Below are 9,111 nucleotides of genomic sequence, written 5' to 3'. Positions count from 1 at the left end.
TTTATTATAGTACCTATGCTTGTCTGTGACTGTAAAGTGTCCTTGAGAGCTTTGAAAGGTGCTTAAAATGTAATGTATTATAAAATCGAAAGTGCACAGCAACAGTTCATCGTCATTTAATATTAATGTGCTACACACACACACATATATATAAAAAAAAATCTAAAATGATTTCATCGAACCAAGAATATTTATGATGTACCCCAAAAAAAACAAGTTAATAACAGAACTTCATTTTCAAATCTCCGTAAAGGGATCAAATTTACATTTGGACGACACTTTTAATGTGCCTCGAGTACCTCAAAAGCTGTTCTGGATCGGAGGAGAGATTTTCAACCTAATTGAGTCATCCACTATATGTGTCCTAAAATTACAGGCGACAGGAAACTTCAAAATACAATTAAAGGACAACCGACACCATTTTGTTTGTTTCCTAACCGACATCAGAAAAACATTTTATAGCATCTAAAATACCCAAAACACGCAGGCTGATATTTTTAGTCAAATGTAAAACACCAATAAAAATGACTTAGTGTCCCAAAACTGCCACAAAATGAGATCAGATCTGGGCAGATTCAGAAAGTACCGCCCCCTTGTCTGTGACGTCACTATTGGTCACACAAACTGCCTTGCTCCAGAATCAAAATAATGGCTTCAGAGAGTTCAGATTCGGAGAAGATGCTTTCTTGTTACTCATCCAGTTATGAATATGATTCAAATAGTTGTGAAGAGGAAAGCATAAATGTTTGCAATCGGTTAAAGAAGTCCTTCCGTATCAATTCCAGCCATCTGGACTCCAATGTAGCGCCCAGAAAATGCACAAGATGGCGCACAAGCTCCATTGGAAATGGGCCGATTTATGCGCTGGAAATTTGTGTCAACGTACGCCTTCTTTATGCGTGTTACCGCGATTGGCTGCGACACACAACGATTCACCATTGCGTTATTGATGTAGTTTTCCTTCTAATTTCGCCATCAACACTGTGTTTTCAGATGAAAAAAAGTACCCAAAATGCATTATGTGTCGCTTTCTCGGTCAGGGGCGTTCCCTCCGTGACGTCACTTAGGGCAGGGGTGTCAAAGTCATTTTTTGCCGCGGGCCACATTGTCGTTATGGTTTCCTCTCGAGGGCCGTTATGAATTTGGGGAACCCATTAGAATGTTTAAATCCCTTCAAATATTACATGTAGAGCACACAGCAAATTAATGAATAACTCGTTTTCAAATCTGAAGTCAAGAATAATGACTTTTATTGTGGTTGACATCCAAAAATATGAAATTTTAGCTCAGATTTTAGCAATCATCATGGAATTTAACAAGTTTGATTTTCTTTCGCGGGCCGAAAATAATGATGTGGCGGGCCGGATTTGGCCCGTGGGCCTTGAATTTGACACCTGTGACTTAGGGGATCGTCATCTACTGGAAAACAAGACTTCCTGAATATTCAGCGCAAGTCTTAAAGGGTAAAATATAGCTATATGCGGTGGAATCTTTGTACAAATGCGCTCAGTACAAGTCATTTGAAGCGATTTTACAAATTATGGACACTACTTGTCGGGAGGTGTCGATTGTCCTTGAACTGATTTGACGCTGACATCGGGGCGGAATCGTCGTAACGCTACAATCCTCATATTTCAGGAATATCCTTAAAATTCACCACTTATCCGATGGCCTTGGAGTCCATTGTTCGTGAGGGGAAATTTGAAGCTGCCATGAAATACGACGCACGTCGTGTTTTGGGCGACGTCCTGTCAAAGCGTCTGCACAATGACGGGATACAGAAGGGACATGTGCTCGGCCCCTCGGATTGGCAGTTTGTGCGTGCTGTAGTAGTGGATAACCTCCGGGATGGTGGCAAAGGGCGGGCTGTTCTCACCCAGCACAAAGAAACCGTTGGCGGAGCGCGTGAACTTCATGTGCATGAAGCCTTTGCAACTCCTGGAAGACGTAAGCACAAGAGTCAAACCGGATCCAGTGATGAGTAGAACCTCTTTTTTTTTTTTTTTTGCTAAAGAGGCTCTTGCATCCGTGAGGAGGACATACCTGAGCGAGAGAGAAAAGTCGTTGCAGCAGGTCTGGCTATTCCTCACGAGGTAGGAGCTCTCTTTGCACAGGGTCAGCAAAGTCTCTGCCTCCGAGCGGCTTAGGGCTCCATGGTACCACCTGCGCAAGAAATTATTATTATTATTATTATTAATTTATTATATCAATATTATTATTATTGTATTTTTTTTATTTATTTTCAACATGCATTGTGTTGGTAAATATTTTTTGATGCACAGCAGATCACAATCCCAAATTACAAAAAAAAAATCAAGTGAAAATAAAAATAAACCCAGCAGTAAAATTATAGGTGAAAAAAATGCACTTGTTTTATTCAAAAGTTAGTAATTAAAAAAATAGAACCCCCCCTTAAAAAAAATAAAGTAAAAGAAAAATAAACATTACATTTATTGTTAAAAAATAAATAATAATAAATACTTATTTCATTCAATAATTAGTAATTTAATAATTCAATAGCTACCAATAAAAAAAGAAACACTCAACCAAAAACATTTTTTTAAATGTAACAAAAATATATTTAACAAAAATAACTGGACAGTGATTTAAAGAAGTTAATTTGTTTAAAAATGCACAAGTTAGTAATTAAAACAAATAGAAAAACTGCTCAATGAAAAAAACATTTGACAAAAATTATAAAAATATATTCTACAAAAATAAAAATACATTCATTTAAAGAATTAACCCCCGCCCCCACGAAAAAAAAAAGCTACTGCCAATAGAATAATTACGATAACTTTTAAACATATTTTTCAGGTCAATTTAACCCACAATATAACACCAGGGTTAGTCACGACAAATGATGCATATTAAAATAATAATAACAATAATACAAATAACAATAATAATCATAACAATAATACAAATAATAATAACAATAATAACAACAATAATAATAATAAGAAGAATAAGAATAATAGGAGGAATAAAGTTCGTAATAATAATAGTTATAATAATAATAATAATAATAATAATAACAATAATATAAATCATAATACAAAAAATAATACAAATAATAATACCAATAAGAAGAACAATAACAATAATAGTAGGAATCAAGTTCGTAATAATAATAGTTATAATAATAATAATCATAACAATAATAATAAATAATAATAATAATTTCAGGCCAAATAAAATGTGCTCCCTAGCCCTCCTAAAAAAATTCCAAGCTAAAAAAAAATCTATGTGTCAATTTATGTGACAGTCATTTGCGATTGTAAAGGTTTTCAACGTGATGACTCACACTTGTCTTTCCAGCGGCAGGAAGGGGTCCACCCGCTCTCCGAAAAGGGGGAGCGCGTCACAAACCAGACGCAGGATGTTGGGATCCGCGACCGATGCGTTAGCGGCTTTATCGGGCCTGCTGTGCTCCGTTTGGACCCGCGAACGCTCCCTCTCGGCGCCCTCGAACTGAACTGTGGCCAACAAGAAAGAAATGGCAGCTGAAACCAAGGCCCTTAAAGGACAACCGACGTCACTTTTTTTGTTTTTTAACTGACATCAGAAAAACATTTTATAGCATCTAAAATACCCAAAACACGCAATATGATATTTTTATTCAAATGCAAAACACCAATAAAAATGACTGAAAGTGTCCAAAAACTACTTCAAATTGAACCTGGAAGTGTCCAGTTTCAGAAGGTCCCGCCCTCTTGTTCGTGACGTCACGCCAAGACGTCTTGCGTTGCTTGAGAATCAAAACAATGGCTTCAGATTCTGAGAATATGCTTTCTTTTTCCACATCCAGTTATGAATATGATTCAAATAGTTCTGAAGAGGAAAGCATACATGTTTGCAATAGATTAAATAATTGATTTGTGCCATTTTGAAGCAACATTGGGGGGAAATCTCTCACCCAAAAAAAGAGGCACAAAATGGCGACCTCCGTTTCCACAGGCTGATAAATTCCTTATATGGAGCTTGGTCCCCCTCTTCTGGCTCTTTTTGGTGCAACAAAAGTCCAAACAAGCACAGCAAAATGCATTGACGTGATGGAAGGACTGCTACAATGTGTCTTTTTTTCGGTTAGGGGCGTTCCTTTAGTGACGTCACCAACTCAAAAACAAGACTTCCGGAATATTCAGCGCAATTCTTAAAACGTAAAATATAGCTATATGCGGTGGAATCTTTGTAAAATACGCCCAGTCGAAGTCATTTGAAGCCATTTTACAAATTATGGACACTACTTGTCCGGAGACATCGGTTGTCCATTAAGACGCACCAGCGAGAGCTTTGGAGATATCGTCCTTCTTCCACTCCCACGGCTGGTCGTACTCATCGGCTGGCCTTTCGTCGTTCTGGGGCAGCCGGCTCTCCCGGTCGTCCGCGGGTGAAAGCGTGGCGTCGAACCTGCGCCGGTGGCGTTCATGCTGTTCCTGCTGCATCGGTGCCGTCGGAGCCACGCGGCCCTGCTGTCGCGTCCTTTCCTCGTACGGGCTGTCGTAGAGTTGGCTGTCGATGGCGTCCGTCAACTTGTTGCGCTGCATTTCTGAAGAGACAAAGACACTTTTTTTTAATGTGGGACAGGAGATGTGAGACAATGTCTTTTCGTCAATGGATGCGACAGCTGCGTGTTTGCTTTCAACATTTAGTTTGTAGTAGACGTGCACATTCCACCATGACGTCCCTGATCCACTGCTGAAAATGATGCTTTGATCCTCCCCTCTTTCATCTAGAACTGCTTCATGTCACAAATAGGGTACCGCAAGTGCTGTAGAATGATTGACACTGTGTCTTTGTGTTGTCATATTTTTGTTATGTCGTTTTTTTTTTGTTCTTTTGACTTTTGTTTATGTAGACATTAGTAAGAAATATTGTGCTTTTCTATGTCTTTTCTGTAATCCCATACAATAGGTATCTGGTTGGCTGGCTAGCTAGCTACTAGCTAGCCAGCCAACCAGATACTAGCTAGCTAGCTTGCGAGCTTTCTATCTATTATATCATATACATATAATGTATAGCTAGCTTTCTATCTATTTGAGTTACTTCCAGGTTGAGTGAACGCTGGTGCGTGTGGCTGCCACTACTCACCAGCAGATAAAATTATCCTGTGACTATAAAGTGACCTTGAGAGTTTTTAAAGGCGCTTATAAATGAAATTTATCATTAGCATGATCATGATTATTATTATTATTATTATGATTATTAATGGCTGCTTCAATGTATGTGTGTAAACATACGAATGATCATGCGTGATTGGATTGGATACTTTACTGTATTATTATTATCATTATGATTATTAATGGCTGCTTCAATGTACGTGTGTAAACATAAGAATGATCAAGGTGATAAATTAACCTGAAATCATCTGCTGAGCTTCAAAAGGCTCCACGTAGCGACAGCAGTCCGCTGGCGTCGATTCGTCGACTCGGACGCTCTGCGTTTTTGGTTCTGGGCGGGCGTCGAAGGGGTCCGAGTAGTCCGTTTCGGAGTCCGGGGCTACCGGGGCGGAGGGCAGCACCTGGGTTTTGTTTGGGATAAAAATCAAAGGCCAACAGCCAAATTAAAATGGATTTGAGTGTGGGTACGACATGTAAGGGGGGGTGTCTTACGGGATCTTCTTGAACAGTGACGGGACTGAGAGGAATCTGACAACGGCCAAACTCCTGAGAGTCCACTTTAATTAGTCGGTGTTTGGGAGACAACACTTTCACCTGAAAACAACACACTTATTAATCAATCACCTAAAAAGATGCGTACCCAATTTTCAATTGTGCCTTTGATTAAAAAGCTATTTATTTCAAATTACAACCACACATTATACCGTTTATGGAAGACCATTCACCAGAGTTTCAGCTATTTCTGTCAATTTTTAGGCAATTTATGGCTTTCCCAAGGTGCGTTTAAAATGTCCACCATTTTGTTGCAAGCAAACATGTACTCGTCTGGCAAAGTTGTCAATCACTTTTACAAAGTCTTCTTTCGGGAGGGTGACCCAAAAAGATTTGTCTTACTGAGTACCTCACTGCAGCAATGTTTTCTCCCGAAAGAGGAGTGCGTCAAAGTGATTGACAACTTTGTCAGATGAGTACAGGTTTGCTTGCAACGAAATGGTGGACATTCGGAACGCATCTTGGGAAAGCCATAAATTGACTAAAAATGGACAGAAATAGCTGAAACTCCGGTGAATGGTCTTCCATACAATGAATAATGTGTGGTTGTAATTGGAAATAAATAGATTCTTTATCAGAGCCACAATTGAAATTTTCATGGGGACGCATCTTTTTGGGTCACCCTGTATATTTTTAAGTCGCTGAATTATGAGGGAGGAAAAAAAATCCATACATTTGATTTGACAAAATATATGGATGGATGACCATAATTCAGATTTCCTTGAATCACTGGATGAAAAAAAAGAGAAAACTATATGCCGTACCTCTGCTCCGGGTGACAGGCTGGGGCAAAAGGCAGGAAATGGAGGCAGGTTTACATCCACGTTTCCGTAGCCGCCATTTTGGCACTCTTTATCCAAACACTGGTACGGATCCTCAAAGTCCAGATCCTTCTGGGCTCGGTAAGCCCGCAGGATCTCACTCTCGCTGTAGTCTGGTCTCGGCGGCTGAGGGGGGTCACGGCGAGTACCAAAATTGAGGTAGTCCTTCAGCCACTTTGCCATGGATCTGGGAAGAAGAATGTACTGTGTTTTTGTATGCATTTTAATTTCTGATTGTGGGAAATGTTTTTTTTTATTGGTTTACTTTGATCAATCAAAGTGTACATGTTGTTGTTAATGGGTTCCTTGAGCGGATTGTTTTGGCTGTGAATCTAGTTTAAAGTATGAGTGCCTCATTTTACATAATTACAATAAATGGATTAATCATGAAGCAAGTAAAAACTGTTTGTGCAAATGTTAACACATTTAATTGCGCTCAAAATTTGTTTTTTTATTTACATGTAAGATAATTTACATGTATAGGGTATCTTCGCAATAATCAAATAAAATAAATTAACATGATTTGTTTTGGAGGGACCTATAAAATGGCGTGAAGGACCGCGACTGGCCCACGGGTTGTAAGTTTGACTTCTTCAGCGCATATTTTTATATCTTTTCATGTAGTATTTAAGTCTATCCGCGTCCTAAACATCACTCCACTGATGTTTCGTTGTTGTATTGTTTGGGCGAAAAAAAACACCCCTAAATGCTTTTACTGATACATTTTACAATATGGGAGAGAATCCTAAAATGAGTTAGCTCGCTAACTTACTGTAAGAAGCATTCTGTTTAAATATATCGCCGCACTTATTCGGTGTCGATTAAGATAATAAAAGACGACCCGAAAATATAGACTCAAAGTATAGTTAAAAAGCGGTGACGTATAAACACGGAACCTGAAAGTGAAGTATCGAACAAGTTAGCTCCGCTCCAGCTAAGCTAGCAGTTGACTTGTTTGAAAAAAGCTCACCCTTCCTCCTTCTTCACGTTGACGGCTGCTGTCCGTTTAATTAACAGCCACGACCCCCTCTTCCATCCGCCGTTTCTTTGTGGATGCTTTAAAGTCAGAAACGGCAATATTCGTACGGTCACTTGCCGATGACGGGGTTGCGGTTAGCCAGTAAGCTAACGTTAGCCTAGCCACAGCGCTCCCTTGTGGAGACCGACAAAACAGCCTCATGGCCGCCGGCGTGACGTCACATATGGTGTAGTTCAACTTTATTTTTTTTTCGTAAAGATTGTGGATCAAAAATTAGTAACACGTGTTAATGTGTATCAAGAGGTTGCGCTTCATTAAAACATGTTCCACGGGAATTAAAACGCTATACGAATCAATATGTATTGTATTGTACTGTAATGACAGAAAACGATGTTGGGTTTATAAACGTTTTCCTCCATCGCTGTGCCTCAACATTTAAATAAACGTGATCAGATTTGATAGTCAATTCAGAGTGTGAGCTTTTTGGAAATACAGTAAAGTCTCGTTATATCGATATCGGATATATCGATAGTCTATCTTTGCACGCACGGAGAAAATTACATGCAAACAGGGTCGGATATATCGATAGTCCCGGTTATATCGATATTTTTTCGGACTCCCTTGAATATCGATATAACGAGACTTTACTGTAGGTGTGAATTTCACATAATGTGAATAACATAAAGTGCGCAACATAAAGTGAAATTCACACATACAGTAAAGTCTCGTTATATCGATATTCAAGGGAGTCCGAAAAAATATCGATATAACCGGGACTATCGATATATCCGACCCTGTTTGCATGTAATTTTCTCCGTGCGTGCATAGAAATAGTATCGATATAACCGGGACTATCGATATATCCGATATCGATATAACGAGACTTTACTGTATTTCCCAAAAGCTCCATGTTTGATGAGAGCTTGTTGAAGGTACACCTTTAAAATAAAGATATCATGACAAGAAATATTATGTCAATGTTTTAAAATAAATCTTGACCCTTTATAGTATTTTGACAAAAGCATGTCACAGATATGTTTGAAATCCATAATGTTTCTTTTTCAAGTTTTACGTGTCCTAATTTGAAACCTAAAATTGACTTTCACTTAAAGGAGAACCGACGTCTCCAGACAAGTTGTGTCCATAATTTGTAAAATGGCTTCAAATGACTTCCACTGAGCATATTTTAATAAGATTCCACCGCATATAGCTCTATTTTACCTTTTAAGACTGGCTCTGAATATTCCGGAAGTCTTGTTTTTGAGTTGGTGACGAGCCCGTACGTGACGTCACTAAAGGAACGCCCCTAACCGAAAAAAAAAGACACATTGTAGCAGTCCTTCCTTCACGTCAATGTATTTTTCTGTATGTTTGGTCTGAAAACCATGTTGCACCCAAAAGCCGCCAGAAGAGGGCGTCCAAGCTCCATATAAGGAATTTATCAGCCTGTGGAAATGGAGGTGGCCACAGGAGGTCGCCATTTTGTGCCTCTTTTCTGGCGATCGATTTCCCCCCCAATGTTGCCATGGAATAAATTCTTTAATCGATTGCAAACATGTATGCTTTCCTCTTCAGAACTATTTGAATCATATTCATAACTGGATGCGTAACAAGAAAGCATATTCTCTGAATCTGA

General features: G+C 39.0%; 1 protein-coding gene across 2 annotated transcripts; it reads right to left on the bottom strand.

The window, feature by feature from the left end:
* Nucleotides 1-100: 100 nt before the first annotated feature.
* On the bottom strand, nt 101-7,652 carry LOC148893242 (SH2 domain-containing adapter protein F-like). 2 transcript variants are annotated; one of them, XM_089005131.1, is made up of 8 exons: nt 7,467-7,648; nt 6,440-6,683; nt 5,616-5,717; nt 5,362-5,524; nt 4,286-4,552; nt 3,308-3,479; nt 2,044-2,163; nt 101-1,938 (listed from the first exon to the last, which is right to left on the bottom strand). In XM_089005131.1, exons 2-8 carry the CDS (start codon nt 6,677-6,679, stop codon nt 1,752-1,754), a joined length of 1,251 nt encoding a protein of 416 aa, XP_088861257.1. In that variant the 5' UTR covers nt 6,680-6,683; nt 7,467-7,648; the 3' UTR covers nt 101-1,751. The 2 variants fall into 2 exon arrangements, with proteins under 2 accessions (XP_088861257.1, XP_088861256.1); XM_089005130.1 differs by having other exon boundaries at nt 101-2,163; nt 7,467-7,652.
* Between the last annotated feature and the right edge of the window lie 1,459 nt (nt 7,653-9,111).

Source organism: Hippocampus bargibanti, linkage group LG09 (assembly GCF_051943395.1).
Source record: "Hippocampus bargibanti isolate YZ-2025 linkage group LG09, ASM5194339v1, whole genome shotgun sequence".
Taxonomy (NCBI): domain Eukaryota; kingdom Metazoa; phylum Chordata; class Actinopteri; order Syngnathiformes; family Syngnathidae; genus Hippocampus; species Hippocampus bargibanti.
The sequence above is the reverse complement of the archived record's forward strand: the minus strand, read 5'-3'. Positions and strand labels throughout refer to the sequence as shown.

What these genes read in the sequence shown, in the direction of transcription:
- LOC148893242 (XM_089005130.1), bottom strand. Translation starts at nt 6,679, where the DNA reads ATGGCAAAGTGGCTGAAGGACTACCTCAATTTTGGTACTCGCCGTGAC. An exon ending in GCCTGTCACCCGGAGCAGAG is followed by an intron (nt 5,718 to 6,439) that starts GTACGGCATATA and finishes TGTTGTTTTCAG; the next exon opens with GTGAAAGTGTTGTCTCCCAA. An exon ending in CTGCCGCTGGAAAGACAAGT is followed by an intron (nt 2,164 to 3,307) that starts GTGAGTCATCAC and finishes TTTCTTGCGCAG; the next exon opens with GTGGTACCATGGAGCCCTAA.